This window comes from Equus quagga, chromosome 4 (assembly GCF_021613505.1).
Source record: "Equus quagga isolate Etosha38 chromosome 4, UCLA_HA_Equagga_1.0, whole genome shotgun sequence".
Lineage (NCBI taxonomy): Eukaryota > Metazoa > Chordata > Mammalia > Perissodactyla > Equidae > Equus > Equus quagga.
This window is the reverse complement of record NC_060270.1, coordinates 17,858,148-17,884,294: the sequence shown is the minus strand read 5'-3', so window position 1 is coordinate 17,884,294 and position 26,147 is coordinate 17,858,148. Positions and strand designations below refer to the sequence as shown.

The following is a 26,147-nucleotide window of genomic DNA, read 5'->3' as shown; positions in this document are numbered from 1 at the left end:
TATTAAATCCAAACAACACATAGCCCTTACAGATTTTTAACACGCATCTCTTTACACTTTTGTTCTTTAGCTAAGGCTGATTTTGAAGATACAGTCATTAGATATCTGGTTTTGCACTAGATTGCCTGGTCTTGAAGTAGCATTCTAGATGAGGGTTATTTCATTATTATATTGTAATGGCGTGGCATGAGAATTCTCACTTACTCTACAGGTGTGCCTAATGCACAGTTTAGCTAACTTACCTTCTAGGTACAAGCTTGTGATGCTTACTGGCCAGTCGGTGCATGCTGGGAACCAGAGTCTTCATTTAATCAGCATTTCCTCATTTCCGAATAGCTAGGCATTCTGTGACGACCCTGTTTGAGTGGTTATTTTCATTTAACAGATGCAAGTTCTACAAATTGAGACTGTTATTTTGACTCTTACCATCTTTTTTCTTTCTTTTTTTTTTTTTAAAGATTGACACCTGAGCTATCAACCATTGTCAATCTTCCTTTTTTTTTTTTCCTGCTTTTTCTCTCCAAATCCCCCCAATACACAGTTGTATATTTTAGTTGTGGGTCCTTCTAGTTGTGACATGTGGGATGCTGCCTCAGCGTGGCCTGATGAGCAGTGCCGTGTCCGCGCCCAGGATCCGGACCAGTGAAACCCGCCGCAGCAGAGAGCATGAACTTAACCACTCAGCCACAGGGCTGACCCCATTACCATCTTTTTTCTTATGTGCACTTTTTTTTTTTTAAAGATTTTATTTTTTCCTTTTTCACCCCAAAGCCCCCCAGTACATAGTTGTATATTCTTCATTGTGGGTCCTTCTAGTTGTGGCATGTGGGACGCTGCCTCAGCTTGGCTTGATGAGCAGTGCTATGACCGCACCCAGAATTCGAACCAACGAAACACTGGGCCGCTTGCAGCAGAGCGCGCAAACTTAACCACTCCACCACGGGGCCAGCCCCTCTTATGTGCACTTTTTATGATTTAAATCAGTTGCCGCCTTAAATCGAGATTTTAAAATTTCTTAAAATTAAATTAGTTCTGAAATTGTGTTATTCTTTTCATCCTTTTTCAATATGAAAGTTTTAGTCACATTGTAGAAAGATTATTTTCTAGTTTATAGAATCAATACATTTACTTCGGAGATATTGACCACATAAAAAAAGAACCCTTAAATATCTGAAGAGTGGTTTCTTTTTAAAAAATACTAGAATGTACTCTGGTGTTTGGAGTTGGCTAACCGTATTGAGTTAGTAAAAAGTGTGCATGTGTGTTTTCTAATATACCTTTTACTAATTTGGAAGAAAAAGATAAGTTTAAAAAAATAAATATGGTTTAAGCACAACATAAAAATAAGATGTGTAGATTGTCAAAGCACAATCTTCAGATAATATATTGTTTTAGTAGATGCATTTTTAAGGGTCTGGCAATTTTGCTGAAATAGTTAATTACTTCTTTAGGTAAGATAGATCTGAACACTTCCAGAGAATAATTTGGAATAATGATCTGTGTGATAATTTTAACTTTTCCATGGACAAAAATTACTAAAATGTCCGAAGGACCCTAAATACCCAGCTTAGAAGCTCTGCCTTGTGCTGCTGAGGAAATTTGCCAGTTCACTTGTGGATGTTGTAGGGCTTGGGACAAGGGCAGTGGAATATAGGTAACCATGTGTCCTCTGTCTGCATGTGTGACACTGTTATTCACACAGCAGGCATTTACCAGGTTTCTGTTTTACATTAGAGTCTTTATTTGATTTATAAGCCATATTTATGTAAAATATATTACATAGTATTTTTTTCAAAATGAACACATTAGGGCCGTATTCCAGGCTAACCAGCATTCAAAGTACCTCTTTATGATGGAGCATATTTGGTTGCTGCCATGTTGAGCCATATAGATGAGAAAAGTGCAAGGAAAAATTTGATAGAAGATTTAAAATTCTTTTATGGAGGTAAATTTTCATTCTTCTCAGTAGAAAATGCCAGCCGGTAAATCTCTATTGACAACTTCATTTATGGTCTAGAAGAAGACAGCAAACAGCCTATTAATTAATTCATAAATGATTCTAGGTTGAGAAGAGCCGTAAACACCTTGAAGGACAGAGAAATGATACCACAAAAGAATACAACAGGAAAAGTCAAATCGAGTATGGAAAGAAGCAGCAAGCACCCATGAAGTTAGCTTTGCTCTTCCCCATGGAGAAGTTCTAAATTATCAAACACATATAATTAATCTCATTAATATCTGCATGGCAGAGAAACACATGTCGGGTAATGGAGATAGTAAATAGTACTGTAATCTACCTATATTTATGAAAATAAAGAGGTGAAGACGAAAAGAAAAACCTACATCTCATGGCACCTAGCTAATTAAATAAAATTCTCACGCTAAATAAAATATTCAATTTACCTAAAAATAATGGGATAGGAAGTATTTTGTACCATAGGTAATGGATTTTTTAAAAATTCAGCTTTCTCCTTCTTTTACAAAAGATGAGTTGGCCTTTGTGTCCCTACGGTGGACAACCTGGGGATTAAGCTTCAATTTCCTGTCTATGCATGGGTGTGGAATCTCTATTTGTGGCTGTTTTGACCTGAGAGGAAACCTGGATTTGACTCGGTTTGGAAGATACAGGGGAACATGGTGTTTTAATTGTTCTGCTGTCATGCTCCTGGCTCCTTCTGTCCATCCCTCATGCCCCAGAGCGCTGAGCAGCTGGCTCTGCAGCTGTGAACAGGGTCTGGGACAATCTCCCTGTGGAGCAGACATAAATCTTGCCAAAGAGATACAGAGAAAAGGTTTTTTTGCTTGATTTTTCCACTTCTAAATTCTTGCTGGAATTGAAGGAGAAAACCCCACTCACCATGAACTATTTACTCCTTCTCCACTAATCTGTGTTCTTTGCCTCTTTCTTTCAAGTTTCAGAAAGAGACCCTTTTAGGTTTCTAAAATAAGTAGTCATTCAAATAAACATTTTTCTTCCCCTTCCTTGGAATAGGGACTACAAAATTGGTTTCTTCATTTCCCATAAAGAATTGAATTCATTCCAATATGCCAGAAATGCTGGTAGCAAGCTGTCTTGCCAGCGGACAACCTGCCGCCCTCAGCGGCTGGAATCAGGCTTAGACAAGATGACATTAACTTCGATTTCCTTTACACTACACCTATCTACTTTCTCTTGGACCTGCTCACATGCTTTTCACTCCTGGGAGTGAGCATTCCAAATTTGCAAGGATCAGAAGCGAACTCTGAAATCTGGTCTGATTCCTACAGCAATAGGACATTACATGAATCTACCATCGCACAAGATATACTTATGAAAGAGTAAATACAGTTCAAAACTGAGTAAATGTGCCACATTATGAATTGTCTAATTCTCGGGGTTACTTAAACAGGTGGAGTTCTGCGTGAAAGACCTTTTCCTAGACAAGAAGAAAATAATCCAGTGGGAATTTAACTTTAATCTAACCTATTTAACTTTATTTGCCTGCATTTTTCATACTGATTGTTAAATTGAGTCTAATATAATGACATCCATCTACTGGATGGTAATTAGATCTTAAAGGGGAAATAGTGACAATATGTAGGACTCTAAGAAATGTCATGGCAATGATTCACTGTGTATAATTATTTTTCTTGATTGGTCTAATCATTGGAGAATGAATGCAGATGCAGGTATGGCTAAGGCTCCAATGTTGTTATTCTGCTCTGCCAGGTGCGTTGTAGAAGACAAGAACTCGAAGGTGGCCTGGTTGAACCGTTCTGGCATCATTTTTGCTGGGCATGACAAGTGGTCTCTGGACCCCCGGGTTGAGCTGGAGAAACGCCATTCTCTGGAATACAGCCTCCGAATCCAGAAGGTGGATGTCTATGATGAAGGTTCCTACACTTGCTCAGTTCAGACACAGCATGAGCCCAAGACCTCTCAAGTTTACTTGATCGTGCAAGGTAAGAAAAGGATGAGAGAGGTGGTAGGTAGATAATAATCATGATTGACCAAATATTTGCAAAATTCTTTCCGGAAAAAAAAACTTCCAAATACATTATTGCATTTGAGTATCTATTTTCTCTCTGAAAGAATAGACTTAAAATCAGAGGACTACAGGGAATATAGAAAGAGGAGTCTTGCCACTGTGAGCAGTACCCTTGATGAGAATGTTTTCTCCTAGCCTTAAGTGTGAAAACACACAGTAAAGGCCACAGCTGTTGGAGTAAGTTGAAACAGGGACCCAAGAACACACAGAATGCTTAGAACCATGTAAAATCTACTTTATCACACTGTTAGGTGCTGGATGCTTTGCTGAAGGTTTCATTTTTATCTATCTGCTGCTTAAAGAACGTCACTAATTATCTGTTTTTATGATAGTAAATGTTGTTTGGAAAACTGAAAATTTCCACAGGCCTTGACAGCCTCTCATCTGGCCAGCTTCCTTTGTAGCTTGTATCTCCATTTAATGGCAAGTTATTTGTGAGCAAACCCAGTGACAAGGATCTGCAAAGTCATTGGGGACAATCTGCTTCTAGATGGTGGTTTCCAGGGGCACATCTGAGTCATGGTTTTACAGAATGAAAACCCTAAATGGCATAACCATGCCCCCAAACTATAGCTCTCTTGAGTCCCTTTCCCCATAATTGCAGAATGAGAACGAAGCTGATCAGCTGCACAATTTTATTGCAAGCGCAGTCAAACCACCAGCAGTTTCCATCCATCTATTAGGAAAGATCTAAGCACTAACAAATATTAGGGCTGTGTTCATGTATTCTTGATTTACAATTTTATGTAAATTTAATGCAGATTAGGCATGGCCTTAGGGCTCCTGTCAAGATTCCAATGCAGTCAGTGGTGTGGCAAAGTTTGACGGTAGCCTCTATTAATGTGTTATGGAATTGATTATCTCAGCGTTTAAATTATTGCTCTTCCAACTCCTCTGATTAATAGATTGAAACTAGAGAAAAATACATCAGAGACTGCCTGGTGCAAGGGTAGTTTAGTCATGTGACCTCTATCCTGGTCCATTTGTGATGGCTGACAGCTTCATTTTATTGCTTGTAAAAGGCATGTCTCCTGATTTGCAAAGTTCCTATCACAGTCAAAGCACAGAACGCTTTCCTTGTAGTTTGGTAGAGAGTACTTGAGCTCCATAACAAGAGACACCAGGGCTTGGATCTCAGATAGCCTATTTAAATGTGTAAACATAACTAGAGATGTGGAAATATGGAAATGGATTAAATTGCCAGCTCCCTCAAATCACAAGCACACAGACGTTCACACACACAGACATGCCTCAAAACAAAAGAAGTCCATTCAATGGCTGTGGGAGGGGAAATAACTAGTTTACTTAAGGCCCCTCAGAACAGATTTTATCTAATGTCCAGCTCCATATTGAATTATGAGATTCCTCCACAATTTTAATACCTATACAGTCTTTAATATTATTGGAAAGTCACTAGAGACCACAACCAGAAAACTGTATACTGTTTTATACCAAACAAAGTTGGGCAATCTGAGTATCATATTCCTTGGTTTCTTGATGAGAAAACAGAAGTTCATTAAACTTAGGTTACTGGCTCAAGGTCACACAGAGAGTTCAGGGAGTAGTTTGGAGCCAAGCAGAGCAGGCATCGAATCTGAAGCACTTTCTACCAGAATGGGAATTTTTTTTGGCTTTAAGAACTGCCAGATGTATATTTACGTCTGAGCTCTTGGAGCCAAAGCCCTTCCCCTTCTTTTCTTATTCATCTCTGTACTTTTTAGCTACGAACATGACCATTGTGAAAGGGTTAGAGATAGAACTAGGTTAGATCACATTGTGTACACCTCTATACCATGTCAGCACAAGTGAATTGAACTTAAATTTAACTTAATACCAAGTGCCAGGTACTGTTTGTTCATTGTCTCATTGGATTCTAATAATATTATTACTAAGTAGGTGTTAAAAACTTTATTATAAATATGCAAGAGCTTAAAGTTCAGAAACAATAAGGAGCCTATGAAAGGCTGACTGTTAACTTAGGACAGGGTTTCAAACCCTTATCTGTCTGATTGAAGATATTGTTGTATTTTCTGTTTAACCATATTGCTTTAAAAAAAAAACAAAAAAAAAAGAGCAACAAAACCTCTACTTGGAAAGGAGACCAAGAAAGGATTGTCTTCTCTTTAAGCCTGAGTCATGAAGGGGGATTATTTTGGACAATTATATAGATGTTGGCATTTGATATCTAGCACCAGATGGCTGATTCACTTTCCCTTAGGACATTCAACTTTGTGATTATGTCAGTGGTTCCGTCCCTTCACGCTGTTTGTTCACACTACTTCCTGCTCCAAGTCTCAACTCTACATGTTTTCACCACATCAAAGCTTCTGCTTCTGGGTCTGGCTGGCATCCTTCTTTCTTCCAACCGCACAGCACCTGCCTTTAGAATATAAGGGTCTTTTGAATTTTTCAAGTTCTGCCTTGTCCATCCCCCATTGTTTCTGCAAATCCAACTTAACTAGTCATTGAATAAATACTGTGTTGTTTTCCTTGCTCAATGGCGAGACCACCTTTAGCTCAAAGATGCTATGACATATCACTAAATAATAGCAGTTAAAATGTAAGCTTTGAAGTGGTACTGCCTGCTTCAAATCTCAGTTTTCATTCTTGCAACTTAAATTTTAGGGTAAACCACTTAATTTCTCTAAGGCTCGGTTTTGCCATATGTAAAACAGAGATAAATTTAAATTTTAAATTTCTCCTAAATTTATTGTAAGGATTAAATTAGATGATCTATGTAAGCCCCTAGCCTGACGTCTGGAGATCTTGTGTTCTCACCCAATAAGCTGATGGCGATAATGATGATGATGATGACAGCGACAATGACAACCACTATGCTGCTGCTGCTCTAGTGTCTCTCAGAAGACTCACTTTTGCCCTGGGGGTGCTGCCCAGAGTCTGACAACTGCTTCCACTCTTTGCCTGTTACCCTTGCAGTAGGCTCTTGCAGCTTCTTTTTTTGAGGAAGATTAGCCCTGAGCTGACATCTGCTGCCAATACTCCTCTTTTTGCTGAGGAAGACTGGCCCTGAGCTAACATCTGTGCCCATCTTCCTCTACTTTATATGTGGGACGCCTACCACAGCATGGCTTGCCAAGTGGTTCCATGTCCACACCTGGGATCTGAACCAGCGAACCCCGGGCCACTGAAGCGGAACTTGCACACTTAACTGCTGTGGCACCAGGCTGGCCCCTCTTTCAGCTTCTATTTTGGGTTCCTCTAGTCCATTTTCTTCAGTTGTTCTTTTCCTTAACATCCAGTCTTTAACTTTACTTTTTTAGGATCCTAAAGGGCTTCTTAGACCAGCCTCACTTTTAAGTTCTCAGCTACATTTATTAAGTGTATTTGAGGAAAAAATGCAGTGTTCATCAGAAACACATAGAGGGTTTGTTAAATTTTAGATTGGTGGGACTTCCTCAGAATTTCTGATTAAATAGTTCTGGAGGTAGGGCCTGAGAATTTGCATTTCTAGCACATTCCCAGGTGATACGGATGCTCTTGGTGCAGGGACCACTCTTTGAGAACCACTGCTTTAAAAAGACTGTGTACCTTAAGAACATCTGGGAAATAATCCTGCATAATTTCACTCAATTTCAGATAATGTTACACCCTCGAATACTCCTAAAACTAATCTTGTTGGGCATGAGACAGAGAACAGGTACATTGACATAACTTTCATGGTAACATCTTAGGCCCTCCAAGACTGCTTACCTAGACTAGGCCTGTAGAAAGAAAATCTTCTTCTCTCTTCCAAAATTGTCTGTTTTCAGGTATCAAAGCTGGAAAAAAAATAGTTGAGACGTAAAAACTGCTGTAGACTTCAAAAATCTCAACTTTATAAATTTTTAAGCTTTTGCGCCCCCTCACGTTTCTCCTGAGTGCCATTTCCCCTGGAAGCCTTCTTGCCTTTTATATATATTCCCACCACGATAGTGACTTTTCAACAGCTCCAATAGTTTCCCTCTTATTTTGGTGATTATTTTTCAGAAAGAAAGTTTTTATCAGTTCATGAGGGTCATTACACACAAAATATCCTTTGTTGAAATAAATATGCTTCATGGCTCACTAAACCTAATCTTTAGGTAAATGACATCTCCACACATCTTCCTCATGAGGTACACAGGTGAAAATTTTGCATCAGCAAATACACAGATCAATAATGACCTTTGAGATCACTTGTGATTAGTGGTGTTAAATGTTGCATCTGTAGGAGCCAAGGCTAGTTAGATATAAAGATGCATTTGAGATACTTAATAAATGGTGGGACCCATTTCTAAAGCCGGATATTTTGGTTCCCATACCACCTCCTTTAAATTGTAAGATCAAAGATTAAGAAAACATCACCCTTAACTTCAATAAAATAGACAGAGTGCTTTGGCGTCCTTCCCATTAATAATGTCCATTTCTTCTCCACAGGTTACCCTCCTATGATTTCCTGGTTTTTTTTTTTTTTTTTATCATGTCACAGATGGAGGCACATGTGTTAAGACAATGTTTCTCTTTGTGTGATCCTTGCATAACCTGCAAGGAAGGCAAGATTTCGGTTTATTATCCTTGTCAAAATGCAGATTCCTGAGAACCACTCCCAGAACAATAGAATCGGAGTCCCTGGGAATGTGGCCAAAATTTGCAAATACATTATGCTCTGCAGGTGATTCAGACACATGTGAAAAGCCAAGAACTACAGTTCTAAGGATCTAAGCAATCAGTGAGAGGGATTTGCTGCTGCTGCCTGCTCACTTTTCTGTATGACATGGCATCAAATTATATCTCAAACTCTGCAGAGCAGCTACGAGAGCCTTGTAATCGAAAAATTAAAAATAGAATAAAATAAACCTGTGTACTCACCAAAAACACAGAGTAAGCTCTTGTTCTGGAGCCCTGAGAATAGTGGTTCCAAAAATGACATTTTTTCTTTAACTCTAACATGAAGAATCTCCATGTGTGTGTGAATACAAAGGACATCTGAACATGACAATATTTTTTAGATGTGATTCTTATTTTTAAGTATCTCATTCACCATTCTTTATAACATTTATCATATTTTTGATTTATTTATTACATTGTTGAGTCACATTTTACCCACATTAAAGTGGTTATTTCCATGTTGAGTCTTTTCTTCCCTTTTTATGCTATTCTAATTTGGTTAACATTGTTTTAGAAATGGCCTAATCTGCATATACTAAAATTGGAGATAATTTTTCAAAAACATTTTGTAGTTTTTGAAATGTATTTCTAAGTAAATATTTAAATTTCACTATAATTTTTCTCATCTCTGGGACTCAAATCACATACATGGATTGTGAGAATCTCTCCATTACTTGTAAGGAAACTTATTGCATAATTGCCTTAATTAAACCAATATAATTATGGGAAAAATATGAAAGTGAGACTCCTTGCAAGACCAAACATGTTTGTTCTTTCTTTCCAAGTCTACACACTTAATGAGCCACATTTCCTCTATCTCATTAATCCTAGAATATCCACATTGACTTATATAATTATAATGTCTGTAGATTCTCTTTTAATTTAACAATTGAAAACTCAAATGTTAGGAAACACATTTAAGTTTTTTATGAATACTAGTCTAGAACTTGTTGTTTCTAGGATTTAAATTCTTAGAAGTATTTTACAGTCCTATTAAACATTCCTAATTCTGACCAAATTCTATTACCCAGAACTCCAATCGGGTATCCATTTTATCTCTCTTAATCTCTCTCTTCTTTCCTTCTTTTATTACTTCTTTCCTTCTCCTTTCCCTTCTATCCTTCTTTTTCCTCTTCCTTAATTAGCATCATGTTGCATTGACTATTTTTTCAATAACTTAACACTGCCTACAGAATTTCATACAAAACGTTCACCATTGCATTCTAATTGAACTTAGCCTGGAGCTCATTACATTTTTCAAGGGTTCTAATAAAGAATTTGAAATCTTCTTTAGTTAGATTTGATCTGAGGGTTAATTCTGTTGCTTATTGAGAATCTTAATGATTAACTGGAATTCTCATTTGGATTTTACATGCAGAAGTCTACTAATTTTCCTACTCTTCAGCTTAATTTTTCAGACAATCGCCCTGTGATTGGCTATTAATAGGTCAGGTTCACTTTAAAGACATCACTATCCATATCAGCAATCAGACCCCTAACGTAATGGGAAGAAGTGAAAATTTGGGCTAAAATATTTGTGAATATTATCTCATGCAATTTTAATTTGATATTCCCCTTGTAGGAAGGACTTCAAGTTTTATCTAAATTAATCCTATCCACCTATAATTAATTACTATCTCTAAGTCTCTATGTGTATCTGCAGTCCATCTTTTAGTTATTAAAATAAATCAACTATTTGCCCATTTATTTTCTACTCTAACCTGCATTTGTCCTTCCTGAAGATGAGAAAAAATATGGGAAGAGAGACAAAGTTATTTTAGTATCCAGAGTTGGCTCAGTGTAAAAGCCCAGACTCCATGAAAGGAAGTAAGCTACTTGAAGACAGAGAGCAATAAATGTTCAGCTATATTTGAATCTTGAATCATTACACCAATAAGGATTTTAATCCCTTCTGGTCAGAATTTTGATGACGACTGGGAAGAATTTGGGGGTGGGATTTATTCCATATTGGATCTGCATCTGCTAGACAGTTTAGCTACAAGTTTGTGCCACAAGTTAATTTTATTTATATTTACATGAGTATGTGGCTACCCACATAATGAGTATGTCACTACCCATGCTAGTTTTCACATGTCGATTTTATCTATTAAGATAAGGATAGCTATCCTTTCAAATATTTTTAAATACTACTATGTGCCACCATAAATTGTCATCATCTATAGCATTTATGTTTTCTATACATTGCCAGAAAAAACCAACAACTATGTACTCTTAAAAATATTAAAGGCAACTTTTTGAATTCATAAATTTAAATATCAAGAAATATGGCATATATTTATATATTTTTTAATCTATAGATACTAAAGTTTCTATAAATAGGTAACACATTTTTGGACAACAAGATGATTGGGTCGCCTTTAAAATTTGTGAAGTCCTATGTCTGCCTCACTGACAAAGTACACACAACACAATAAGGCCCCTCTCCTTCTTTTTAGTAAAAATCAATTAGGCAAGCTGGACTGTAGTCGGAAAGCAGCCCAACCTGTGCCAAGGCCTGTCCAAGGAGGCTTTCCAAGTGGGATGCAACCACTGCAGGGCACAGAGCCCACAAAAGAAGGGCATCTGAGGGGGGAGGCAGTCATGGAGGGTTAGGGCCTTGGCTACGTTCCACAGAATTAAGAAAGTTAGTAAATATATTGAGGAAAATAATAACCAGTTTCTCACTGTTGGAGAAGGGGAAAAACTAAAATGAATGCTGTGGTTAGGATTGAAATTTGAGTTATTAGTGTTTATTCATGTGTTTTAATAGACAATAGATGCGTGGGCTGATAGATAGAAATATAGTTGTAAATGTGTGTGTATATTTCCTAGCCATGTCCATTGAGAGGGCCTTGGAATACTTACATTCCAGTAGCAATGAACATACCTAGCACCTAGATGTTGGTTTTAAAATATCACTTTCCACTAAAAGGAACTAGGGTTACTTGGAGAAGGGACAATATAAGCTTGGATCATCTTTTGTGCCAGAAAGTAAGGAAGTCCTCAACGAAAAATGAGACGTGCCAAAAGTAAACAAAAGTCAGCTTGAAAGGGACTTCCACTGGCCAATTCTGAAACAATTTGGGTATTGAAATAAATGATAATATATTATTATACTGATATAAATTAAACAATAATTATTAAATAAAAAGTAAATAAAGCTCTTCCTTATAATAGAATGCCAACTAATAAATATAGAAGGAATGATGGAGTTGAAAATTATCATTTGGCAACCATTGCAGAAATAATTAATTCAGGCAAGAAACACCAATGGATTCTAAAACTAGTAGGTGAAACTGAAATAAGGACCGAGATGTTCACATAATCTCAAAGTAGCTCTCCACAACTATTTATTGATTACAAAGGGAAAAACCCATTTATTGATTACAAAGGAAAAAAAGAATAAAATAAGAGGAATTTAGCTGACACCATTCAAAGTTAACACTACAAGTAATGGGACAAATTGACATCATGTGCCAAATGATAGAATGCAATGAGCAGAATCCAGCATCACTTCTGTCATATTTCTATCACAAAACCTAAATCTAACCATACAAAGACATTGGGCACACCCAAATGGAAGGACATTCCATAGAAAGACTGACCTGTACTCTTCATTAATGTCAAGGTCATGAAAGTCAGAAGAGACAGAAGAACTGCTCTAGATTGAAGGAGACTAGAGAGATGTGATAACTGGGTATAATATATGATCTTGCATTGGACCACTTTACTAGAAAAGACATTATTGAGACAGTTGACAAAACTTGAATGGAGTCTCTGGGTGAAGAGTGCAGGGGAGTTCTTTGTATCATTCTTGCAATTTTTCTGGAAATTTGAAATTATTTTTAAATAAAATCAAAACAAACACAATAATATTTAAGGTAGGTATCAGGGTTAAATACTAGTGAATAAAATCCAACTAAATATTAAGTATAGCATAATGATGCAGGACTTTTTCAAGCATAATTCATTATAAAGAAATATATGAATAAAATATACTACAGCAAAAAGTCAAAGGAGAAAAATCGAGATAATCCCAATAACCAACAAAAATACATATAATTCAACCAACTTCTATTTTTGATTTTTTGAAAATACTCACAAATTTAGTGAACTAAATATAGTCTTTTTTAACATGAAAAAGAGGGATAGCCTCAACAGTACCTAATCTAGAAATAAGGCAAGGACACCAATACTCATTATTATTTAACATTATTCTGGAGGTTCTAGTCAATGCAATGAAACAAGAAAATAAGACAAAAAGATTTAATTATGGGAAAGGAGGAAAGAAACAATATTTCCAGCTAATGATTACTAACTAAAAAAAAACCCTCATAAATTAATTGCAAAAAAGTATTAGCACTAATAACAATTAGATGGGTTCCCTAGTTATCTGAAGAAATATATAAAATTAATAGTTTTTACATTTGGTTATAATAAATACATAAAGTGTACTATAAAATGGCCATTCAGAAAGCCTCAATAATATAAAAACATATAAGAAGAAATTTAATAAGCAATATGAAAACCTAAATGCAGAAATCAATATCACTTAACCTGGGAAAATAAAAGAAAAGGGTTTTTTGTCTGTTTGTTTAATGTTGTTTTTTTAATGGAAGGGAAATGCTTAATTCTTGAATGACAGCACAAATATGTAAAGATGACAATTTTTCCCAAGGTAAATAGAATTTTTTTATGTATCTAAAAATTACTTTGGGAGATTTTTGATTGAAATTATGTTAAATTTATCAAGTTAATTATGGAGGATATAATTTTTTAAATTTTTTTGAGGAAGATTAGCCCTGATCTAACATCTGCTGCCAATCCTTCTCTTTTTGCTGAGGAAGTTTAGTCCTGAGCTAACATCTGTGCTCATCTTCCTCCATTTTTTGTATGTGGGACACCTGCCACAGCATGGCTCGCTAAGTGATATGTAGGTCCCCACCTGGGATCCAAACCAGCGAACCTGGGCTGCCAAAGCAGAGCATACCAACTTAACTGCTGCACCACTGGGCCAGCACCTAATAAATTTTTAAAAATTGTTTTATTGGGGCGGAAGACTTCTACCGTACTGCTAGATACTAACATATTTGATAAAGATAAAATTATAAAAACAGTGCATTTTTGATTTAAGAATGACCAAGTCTGTGGATATAAATGAAATGCCTAAAACACTACCACATGTGATCCAGGATTATTTAAAATCATGGAGAAATTATGATTGTTCAACAGATGGTTTTGAATAATTAACTGGAGAAAAACTAAAATTATATTTTTACTGAACAACCACTCATGAAAATTAATACCAGATCTCTTAAAGATTTAAAAGTAGAAAATAAAGGAAAAGAGTAAAAGAACCATCAATAAATATGTATCTCAACAGAATGAGGAAGGTTTTCATAGCATAGAAACAAGTAAAAAAGCATAAAGAAGAAATGAATAAATTTGACTATACATGTATAAATGTCTAAAATTAAGAGAAATGATAGTGATTTAAAAAAATACGTAACAAAGTCTTAATGTCATTGGCAAGAGTAGATTTCAACAAATCAATAAAGTGAGAAAAAATTCATACAGAAAATATGAATAAAATTTGTCAGACATAAATTACCAATTTACAAAACAATCCATGGAAGCAGCAAACATATGGAAAACTGTTAAAACCTCACTAATAATCAAGGAAATACAAAGTAAAGCAGTAACAAATTGTTATTTTTTAAACCTATAATACTGGGAAAGGGTTAACAAAATGTGGCAAGCCAGAATTGGCAAGTCAGTAGGAAAACTGACACTTTCATATCTCCCTGTTGAGAGTGTAAATTAGTTGAAACTTTGCTGGGTAATGTAGGGTTGTTTATAAAGCTTTAAAATACATGTGTATCATTTAACCCAGTAATTCCACTTCTATGAATGTGTAGAAAGAAAATCCTCTGAAATGCAAACACAGATTTTGTACAAAGTGGTCATCACAGAATTATTTTTGAATAAAATCATGGAAAATACCACACATATTCAGAATAAAGACAGAGGAAATTAATTGAGGCCATTTTATAAGAAGAAGTACTATTATAATGGACATTAGAGTGCCTGCTCAACATTTAAACCTCTTCCCTGTGTTTAGGAATTTCTCTCCTTTCAGTATTATTGGGATGCAGACATTACCACCCAGTGTAAAAGTTGACATAGAATCCAGTCACCTCGAAACTAAGGGTTGGACATGAGATTCAGGCCTTGAAACTCTGATGCATCTGCCCTAGACTCAGAATTATTAATAGATATTATTGATTCAAGAGACTCAGGACCAAAGTGAATCTATTCGGGTAATTGTGGCACCCGTAGCAGTGAGTTTAAAGGGAAAAGTTGTCCCACTGATGTTTCACTAAGACCTGGATGTAGGGCCATGTTGGCAGTCGTGAAAGCTATGTCATCTCATGTGCAGAATGCCCAGAGTCATGCCCCGCTCATATGAGTTTTTGGCATGATTCTGGTTTTGTAGGCTTCCCAGTGATCTTGTCAGTTGCAATGAGTTACATTTCTGCACAAGACAGCCAGAGATGTTTTCTGTTTCTTCCAACTAAACACTTGGAGTTATACAACTAATCAGCCATTAACTAGCATGCTTTATAAAACATTTTATTACATGAAAAAATATGTGCAATATGTGGTTAAGTGAAATGACAGGTTATGAAACAGTGTAATCTATAACCTCAATTTTGTAAACTATGCTAAATATACATTCACATCATACGCACTCCATGTACATCCATTGGAAAAAAAGATAGAGTGAAATATGCCAAAATAGTTTTTTTGTTTTCTGGTTTTTAGTTTTTTGTGTGAGGAAGATTGGCCCTGAGCTGACATCTGTTGCAAATCTTCCTCTTTTTGCTTGAGGAAGATTGTCGCTGAGCTAACATCTGTGCCAGTCTTTCTCTGTTTTTATGTGGGATGCCACCACAGTGTGGCTTGACAAATGGTGCTACATCTGTGCCCAGGATCTGAGCATGAGAACCCGTGGCCACCAAAGCAGAGTGCACAAACTTAACCACTATGCCACGGGGCTGGCCCCCCCAAAGTAGTTTTTACAATAGTTCTTTGAATGTGTCTTTATAGGTAAAATTTTATATTATTTAGTTTCCAAATTTTGTGTGTGTGTTTGTATATAGATGTATTATATCTGCAAGATAGCTTAAAAAATGTTAAAATAATAAACTCATGATTATTGAAAGGGCAAACTTCCAGAAAAATTTTTAGAGAGCAAAATTTCTCTTTAGTGCCTTCTACCTCCATTGTATTGTTTTTGTTTCCTTTTTCAACCCTCTATCTTTCCCTTAGCTGAGCGTTTTTCTGTTTTCTTTTTTTCCATGGTGGAAGTAAATTCATAAAATGGTCTATTCTTAAAATGATAAGACCTTAATTTCTTATGCCTTGCAAAGACATATTCTTCCTAAAAGTGATATTATAAAGATAATGCTACACACACACATAAATTACAAATTCTTGGGGAGGAGGAACAAAGACAGAGATTTTGTTTGAGTAGGACCTTGTCAATCTCCTCAAATCAAGTAAAATTGTAGAATAAATGATTTCCTGCATAGAATTTCTAAGTCCCATCCTGATTTCGAAACAAAACAAAAAGTCTTTTTTTCTTGTTTTCCTGCATGCTGCTTTAACCACCTACTGGCTTCATTTGCCTGTTTACCCAAGCTGGAGCCCAGAGTCTGACATTTCAGTGGCCTCCTTACTGGCTGGATAAATTCAAGTCTATTTGATCTTATCTTGTTTTGACCTCTCTGGTCCCCAGCCATGAGTAACTCTGATATTCCTTTTCCCCCTCTCATCTAAGGGTTGCTAGGAAATGGAATATCATAACATTTTATTGAGTACCCTACAAAGTCATGCTATCTTCAGCTGAGTCTTCATGCTTTTTGGAAATTTCTGCATTCATCACTGGCTGACTTTCAACTCTCTTGCCTAAAACAGCTTTTCTTAGTCTTTTCCTATTCTGTATTTGCAGCCTTCCACTGTCCCTTCCTTTTTAACAAGCCACTCTTCATGCCATTCTCTTTGATTTCTCTTTAGGCACATTACTAACAAATCCCTTTTTTTCTTGCAATTTCTTTCCTCCTTATTTCTTGAAATAATGCCCTATCTTGGTGTTCTTTCTGTCTCTCAAACTCTATCCCCTTCAAATCCCTTAGTTGTATGATTGTATTTCTGTGTGTTTCATCAGAGCTCTCCTTGCTTTTCCTTCCTTTTCAGATTTTGTTGGATGATGACCTCATCTTTTTGTTTGTTTGTTTGTTTTTATTGAGTCCATGATAGTTACAAACTTGTGAAATTTCAGTTGTACATTATTGTTTGTCAGTCATGCTGTAGGTGCACCCCTTCACCCTTTGTGCCCACCCCCCACTCCACCTTTCCCCTGGTAGCCACTAATCTGTTTTCTTTGTCTACATTTTTAAATTCCTCATATGAGTGGAGTCATACAGAGATTGTCCTTCTCTATCTGGCTTATTTCACTTAACATAATTCCCTCAAGGTGATGACCTCATCTTTAATGGAACATCTGTGTGGTTTGATTCCAAGTCTCTGTTGCCAGCCTTGCCCTTTTTCTTTGGGGGCAAGGGGATCTTAGAACAGAAATACCTTATAAGCATTTCTTTCTATCTACCAGCCACTTCATGTTTATAAGGCTCAAGTCAAAATTAATCTTTCCCTCCAAAGCATCTCTTCCTCTTCTTTCTGATTTTCTTATTTCTGATTATGTCACAAGTGATCTCCCTGAAAGCAGGGTCTTTCTAACTTCTCCATCCCATCTATCTCTTCCACTCAATTAGTCACACATCTTCGTGAATCATGCTTTCTTACATTCTCTAATTTAGGCCTTCGCTACCTCTTTCTCATAATTTTTAAAGAAAAGTTGTATCTCTAGCTCCCATCTTTCTGTATTCTGTATTCTAAACTGGCCTGGTTGTCACTTCCAGATAGTTGTGAAATATAGCTCTGATATTAACATTCCTTCTCTGAAAAACTTTCAACTTTTCACAACTGCACACAGAATAGTGTAGTTCTAAGTGATTTTCCTCCAACCTATTGTTCCAAACTAACTTCTTATGTGCATACTCTATATCCTGGATAATCAAACTCTTACTCCAAAGTTGTGAAAGTAGACTTAGCCAGGCATGGAGTGTGAGAAAGAGGATTCCAGGCAGAATTAGAGATGTGGCCAATAAGCTGGAACACGGTGAGTAAGGAGGAATGGGAAACAGGACGAGGCTGCAAAGATACACAGAGACTTGCAGGTATGTTATGGTTTGATTTTGCTTTGTTTGGGGGGGGAATGTTTGGATATTCCAAGTGTGATAGGAATCAATTGAAGATTTTAATCAGAGAAGTAACATGTTCCCATTGAGGTTTTAAAAAATCATCCTGCACACTCTATGAAGCATGGTTTCTTTAACATGGCTTATTTGATCTTACTATCCATCAGTAAACTCTTCTCTACACTGGAAGCACTTTATCTTTCTCTGAACACCTATCACATTCCACTTTATAACATGACTATTTGAATACACATCTTATCACCTCTATTGGTATAAGCTCCCAGCACGCACAGACCGTGCCTTGCTTCTCTTTGAAACCACACTTAAAATAGGAGGTTCAGAAAACACTTGGTAATGGATAAATAGTCTTTCTTTCTAACAGTGACATCCAGGTTCACAAGGGAGTAAAATATCCAGATTCACAGTGGAGGGTGGAATCATATAAAGAATGTTGACAGTTGATGAAAATCCTAGTCTTTATTCTCTGTGATTCTTCATCACCCCACCTTTGTATTAAACAAGCAAATCTGTGTAATTATCTGTACCTGTTCCATCTTTGAAACAGCGATAAATCTCATCAACTTCTTTACAAGGGTGTAATGAACATCATCCAACTAATACCTATGAGTACTTTAAGTTTTCCAAAGAAAATTATCAGTTTTCTCTTCTAGTATTTGATACAATGAGAAAATATTAAATCTGAAAGAAAACTTATTATTTTCTACCAAATATCCAGTCAGAAGAACTGTACTAGACCTACAAGTTAACAAAAATGAGAGCGTTTCAGATGGTTCTAAGGTAGAAGAAGAGGGGTAGATATAACATTTCTAAATGCTGATTGGTTTCTGAGAAGATAATGATTTATGGCACATTTTAAATTACACTTCTGGATGGAATGGTTTATGGAGGGGGAAATGGGATTGTTCTTTAATATCCTGAAGCATCTGAAAACCTATGCAACTTTCATTGATCTGCTCTCTGCTGGATAATACTGCTATTTAAAATCAATGACATATTTACTTCTCTCAGAATGCCTCCATGGTTGTAAACCATTCTTTGTTGTTTGTTGAGAAGTAAATTTCTTATTCATTCCCCCATTAAACTTGAGTTTTCAAAGACTTTGGGGAGACCACAGATTTGTCAGTATTCACTCTATCTTTTCACCCTCTTCTCCATTTCTCTTCTATTTCATAATGACTTGTGATAATCTGAGGGGCTAGACTTTTCTGCACCAATAGTCTTCAATAGTCTCTGGAAAAAAAAAAACGAACAAACTATTAAACTCTGCACATTGCCCATCATTCATATCCCAGTAGAATCTTTCCTAATAGTTCCTTAATAAAGAGAAACAAAACATTAGCTCATTGTTTTTTTGCTTGTTTGTTTGGTGGAGGATAGAGGGGGGAGTGTGGATTTTTTTAAAATGGCAAGATACAGGAAATGAGATGTCCAGAGAACAATAAACTCCCTATATCCGACTCAGATGAAATTTTATAGCAGTTTATTTCATCATCTTAAAAAAAAGTTCTTTGAGTTAAACTAAGTTAAAAGGAGGAGGAAACCTGTTCAAGAATGCAGCCTGGCCAAATGGCCCATGATTGATGGGGCAGCAACAACCAAAGGGTATTTGCCAATTTCCAGTGCCAAGTCCTCGGAGTGATTTTGCTGCCTGTGACAGCTGGTGTTCTCTATGGAAGGCTGTGTCTGTATACATCTCTGATTTGCATATTTATATACCTCGGCTGCTGTATGTGGTCTACATTTCACAGCAGTGTGTGTAAGCTGTGTAGCCTTGCTGCTTGAGTGCCTCTGGGCATGGGATGGTAGAATCAGTCTGGGTAAAATTAGAATTTTAGGGTTTTGTGTTTTTGCAGGTTAGCCAGTAATACCACATTTTTGTTCATCTCCCTCTTCATCAACTTCAGTAATATCTTTGAAGCGTCTCTCTGCATGGGCTACCATTTGAGGCAGACACATTATATGCTCTCTAGGAGAGTACAAGCTCAGATGTTAAGGCATCATACACGGATAGAAAGGAAAACATTAAAGGAATATATTTAGTCAAGTTGAAGAGGGAATTGTGGGATTTGTACATTGAAGGAGTTACTGATGCTTTTCCCTAAGTTGGGGAGGAGTTAAGAAGGTAAGAATTTCTCTACCAGGGCAGTTAGGAACTCAGCTAAGATTTCTCTTTCTAAATAGTAATATCACAGTGTTCCTGGAACAGGTGGGATTTCCACAGTTGTTTGGAGCTTCAACTATAGGAGACGAGGAGGGTTTTAGAGAAAAAGAATACAAAGGCTTGAAGGAAACAAAAGTTGCATAAAACAGACAATGACTATGTGGAAATGAATTGATCTTAGAAACTGAGAGTGGTAGGTGATCAGGAGGAGATATATTAGGGTGATGATTTCATATAAAGAAATTTAAAGGTAGTTGAGAATCTTAGTGTTTACTTGCTGTGAGATTGAAAGTTTCTTAAGGTCAAAAGGTGTGAATTGGTAAAAATGATGGGCAGTATCTTCAGGTATGGAAAAGATAATCTGAAATAGGATGCTTGGAAGGCAGTTTCTGGAAAATAGTAGTATCAGAAAGAAGTTATCCAGATTACAATTCTAATGGATGAAGAGGATGGGGCAATATTTTTAGCAGATGAAGTCTACAAAATCTGGGGGCCACCTGGTGGTGTAGTGGTTAAGTTCTCTCACTCTGTTTCACTGGCCCAGGGTTCACAGGTTTGGATCCTGGGCGCGGACCTAGCACCACTCATCAAGCCATGCTGTGGCAGCATCCCACATAAGACAGAGGAAGATTGGTACAGGTGTTAGCTCAGCAACAATCTTCCTCAAGCAAAATGAGGAAGATTGGCAACAAATGTTAGCTCAGGGCCAATCTTCCTCACACACACACACAAAAAGAAATATTCACATTTTATCAGAAAAACTATAAGGATTTTAAAAGTGAAACTGAGATGTCTTCTAAGCGAGTTTCCACTAGAGCGGCATGGAGTATTGTGATAATGCAATAGTTCCCATTTCGAAGAACCTGCTATATGTATCAGACACTCACATTCACTATCTATAAACTTCACACAAACCCTCTAGAGTTAACCTTATCAGCCCTATTACAGATGAGATAATGGAGACAGAAAAGATTAAATAATTCACCCAAGTTCACACAGCTAATATGTGGTAGTACCATGATATAAACTCAGATCTGTTGGATTCCAGAAGTCATTTTTATTTATCTGTTTGCTTGTTTTCCTAACTTGGTGCTTCCTTGGACACAGAGTAGGAATATAAAGAAAAGACAGTGAACAGTTCTCTTGGGAATATTTAACTTGAGTTGGTGGGGAAATGGTCATCTGGAGGTGTTGCTTAGACAAAGTACTTGCTGGATTTGTTCTCTGCATACTGGGGTAATGTGTGCTGTTAGGTACTACAGTCCCTATTTGAGTAGTGGAGTAGATAAATGACTTGATTATGACAAGAAAACTAGTTGGTGCTAACAGTGCTGAAAGGGAGGGTGTTTCACATGGCTAGGCTGCATGTATTCCAAATATCGCCTACTAGTACAGTAGAGGTCCTTGGAACAGCATTTTGATTGCCTAGACAGCTACAGAAAACAGTTATCACAAATATAAACCAAATACAGGAAATGAAACGGCATATAGAGTTAATTCTAAAAAAACTAAAGATGTCACTGTCTTTGAGGTATTACTATCTCATGAAATAATAAATATCATAAATGCCATATAAAGCTAATTGTTTTTTAATCATCTTTATTTCTCTCCTTATTTGGCTTGGCATGGGCATAGTTTGGACCCACTTTTTGTCCTAGCAAACAGCTATTCACAGAATCCTTTGCTAGCTCGGTTACAAACTCCAAACTGAATGCTATCCACCCATCTACAGAAGGCATTTCTTTTTCTGGAAGTGTCATCTTTTAAGTAATATCTGACAAGGGGCTGCTGCTGAATCGTGTTCTTATGCCTCAGGTAAATGTGTGTCTGAAAAACCAGCTCATACATGGTAAAATATTTTTAATATTTTTTAATTATTATTTTATATTCTTTTTTTAATGCATTTTTTTTTCAAAGATTGACCCAGAGCTAACATCTGTGGCCAATCTTTTCTTTTCTCCCCAAAGCCCCTCAGTACATAGCTGTACACTCTAGTTGTAGGTCCTTCCAGTTCTGTTATGTGGGATGCCGCCTCAGCATGGCTTAATGAATGGTACAAGTTCCGTGCCCAGGACCCAAACCGGTGAAACCCTTGGCCACCAAAGCAGAGAATGCGAACATAGCCACTTGGCATGCTCGCATAGGGCCAGCCACAATTTTACATTATCTTGAATCTGATGTTTAGAATATTAGACTAAGGACCTGCCAAAACCGCAAACTTAGCCGTGAAGATTTATTAAATAGTGACTTAAGAGCATAGGTTCTAAGGTAAGAATATATGAATGATATTCCAGTCTGACTTATTTACTAGCTATGTGACTTGGTGCAAATTATGTTATCTTTTGTGATTGAGTTTCCTTTTCTGTAAAAAGAGAATGTAACAGGTCCACTCTTTTAGTTGTGTGTATACATGTGTGTGCATACATAGACACTGAAAGAAAATGTAATCTAAAATCTTTACCACATTATCTGACATATAGTAGGTGCTCAATTAATATTAGGTATTGTTTTTTAATCTACTTTAAAAACATGTTAGCCACATCTGAACTATTCCTTACTGGTTTCATATTAAGAAAAATACTTTCAATAACTCATCAGCCTAGATCTCCAGAGGAGAAAAAAGATATAAATTCATTTTCTATGTTTCTCAAAGTTTTCATATGTATCTTGTATAGAAAATGCCAAATGCTTATGACATTGAAGAGGAGGAGACTATCCCTCAAAAAATTATTAACGAAGTTTCCTTTACCAAATTATTGATTTTCGTTAGAACACTCTTTGAGACCAAACTCTAAAGAGGATGAAAATATGACTATAATCCATTGACTTACCCTTCTACATCAGCACTCACTCATTGTGTTTACCTAGACTTTGGACAAAGGAAGAGTAAAAAGCAAAAGAAAAAACCCAGTAGACTAAAGGACACTTCAAAGTTTGGGGGGGTGGGAATTACATGCTTGGAGGGAAGGGGGGTTAAAAGAAACAATAGTTTTGATAGGATGCCATGCCTTCGGAAGAAAAAAGTTTATTCTTACTTTTTTTGCAATAGACACCTACTGAAAGGTCTATATTGAAGTTAACATTTATTTGACTTTTTAAAATAAACTGACATTATTTAAAACGTTTTAATTTCCTAACTGATCTTTGATTTTGCATTCATTTTTTTCAATGCAGTGTTGGACTTTCATAGTGCAGGGTACACAACTATTCTCTTCATTTTTCCTGTAGAGTTGATGTGTCAGTTCTTTGCAAGCATGATATGAATTCAGTTGCCTTTAACAACGGATAAGAATAATCTCTTTTTCTCATTTTTTTAAAATGGCTTAGGCTGGGTTTTATGTTTTGCCTTTTTAGTGTGTTCCAGCAGCTTAATTGGTAAAAAGCCACAAGAATTGTACTGTCTATAATTCAGAAGGAGTTCTATAAACTGTGCAGCAATTTCAGTTGTAAAATGCCTAATGAGGTTTGTCAAGTCTGAAAATCAGGGCCCCATAAACAGACATCCAGATTTAATGTTTAGATCAAGTTACACAAATAGACTCTAATTTCAAGTTAGTTATTCGTACACACACACACACACACACACGTATAGACACGAGGAGTGATAATAAACAAAAAAATAATTTATAACCAATATGAGTTGTTTATAAATTAAAATATTTTTTATCTTTCAAAATAGTTCTCTCTATTTAAATGATATGCTCTTCTTCAAATGTTGTAATCTTTTCACCTTTTTGGAGAACTTCTTCTTTACTGAGAAATTTATGAACAATAAGAAAAGAATTTTTACTACTTTATAAATGTTTGCTTTGTTTTATTTCTTTGCTGAACACAGTATTACCCAGCTTGGTTATACTCTTCAATTATTAATGTTGGGATTCAGTCTTGGTGAATAAATATTTATTGCCTTAGTGCCAAGGTAACAAGATTATTATTTCCAAAAATAATTTCTAGAAGTACTTTGAATAATAATTACATTATTTAAGAAAGAATATGTTTTTCTAAAATAAATTTTCTGAAACTCTCATAGGTAACTATATCATACTTATATTTAGTTAAAGAATAAAAACAGCTAAAAAAAGTAACTGTGTTGGCATAATATAAACATAGTTGATATGTCTGTGTAAGCTCACATACACACATACACACAAATTATATCCATGCTCCATGACAGAATAAATCCTATTTTATGATCTCCGTATTAAGAAAAACATTATTTATGATCTTATATCATTTCTATTTAATTAGATAAGAGAAGTGAAAATAGTGGCTGTTAATAAAACTATAAAATCACTCCTGATGTTATATGCCTTTTGTCACTCCTTGGGCTAAATAGAAAAATGATAGGAATGTTCTTACTCCTTGACAATTCTCCACAAGTGGCACAAAGCTAAACACATATGTCTAAGATGGAATTTTTCAAGTGAATACAAGATGTTCCTCAGGAAAGGATATGTTTGAGAGTCAAAACTAACGGGTTAATCTCCAGATGCTAAAAATTAAGGGAAAACACACTGAGCTGAATAGAAGTTAAAAGTAGAAGTCCAAGTAGTAGCATAACTGGTCATGTTAAGTGCCAAGGCTTCAATGTCAAAGTGAGAGTTGCAACTAAGTAAGGTGCGAGACCCTAGGGACAGTGGAGTTGCCGGAACTGATCTCCACATCTAAAGCTAAGAGCTAGGAAAGAGCTGTCGCTATGAGCAATGGGTCTGGAGTAATTCCATCTCCCTGTCCTAGGACCCACAATAGAACACTTCTGAGTAACATCTGGATCTGAAACTAGAAACCTACCCATACCTACACAGGTCTTTCTTATCTTCAAACTCAGAAATAATTAAATGAATAGATATTGGGCTCAGGATTACCAGATTTTGACATTGTTCATTCAAATGTACATAAAAAACACATTCAAGATCAATGATTATCATATATCTCTAGCAAAAACAATCATGAGACTATCCCATAAGGGATATCTTCAACCCGGGGCCTCTTCTTTCAGGTGATAGTTTTCATTCAAGATGAGTTCACAAATTTAAAATATATAAAGCTCATGAAAAAATGTAATGCCAGTAAAAGTATTGTGGAAGTCCAATATATAGGAAGATTACATTTGAGGAAGTAGGATTGTAGGATAATTTAAAAAGGATGTTAAAATTAGTATGCTTAAAATTTCAAACAAGCTATCCATTAGGCAAGAACTGGATATCTTAAGAAAACAAAAGGCATATTAAAAAAAAGAAAGCAACCTTCCATATACGGGTTAAGTTTTAGATTAGACATGGTAGAAGGAGTGTAAAGAATTACAAGATAGAGCAAAATAAGTCACCAAAGATGAATCCTAGATTGGTAAACATGTGGAACATCTTAAAAGTAAAATGTTATGAGACGTGAAAGATTGAATACATTCAAAATACATCTAATAGGAGTTTCAGGAGTGAATAAAACGAATTGAGGAGAGATGTAAATTTAATTGGGTCTGAAAAGTTTTTCTAGAACTTAAAATGTAAATCATAGATTAAAGAATCTTATTCAATCCAAAATATCAAGAATAAAAATATTTACAAATCCAGACACATTGTGATGCAACTGAAACCCATGGAAGACAGAAGGAAAAAAAATCTCAAATCTCCCATAGTAAAAGCAGATTGCCTACAAAGGAAAAACAGCCAGGCTGATTGAAGACTTTCAGTAACAGTAGATTCCAGGAAATAATGGAATAATTATTTTAAAGGGTTGAGGGAAAAAAATCATCAGCTGTCTAGAAATAAACCCAGGTAAAAACATTATTCAAGATTGAGGGCAAAAGAAAAATATTTTCAAACCAATAAAGACTGTAAGGATATAACACTCCCAGACCTCACTGATACATCTCTTGGGGGAAAAATGTTTTTCAATAAAAGAAAAGGTAAATCTAGAAGCAAGGATTAAAATTCAAGAAGAAATAGTAAACAAAGCCATTAGTAAATG

The 26,147-nt window shown here is 36.0% G+C and overlaps 1 protein-coding gene across 2 annotated transcripts in view; it reads left to right on the top strand.

Annotated features, from left to right (window-relative positions):
* Positions 1 to 26,147, top strand: part of LSAMP (limbic system associated membrane protein) — a 600,663-nt gene that overhangs the window by 322,315 nt on the left and 252,201 nt on the right. For both annotated transcript variants that reach the window (XM_046657785.1, XM_046657786.1), the window contains exon 2: positions 3,710 to 3,942. In XM_046657785.1, the coding sequence (XP_046513741.1) occupies positions 3,710 to 3,942 (233 nt within the window). The remainder of the gene's footprint in view (positions 1 to 3,709; positions 3,943 to 26,147) is intronic.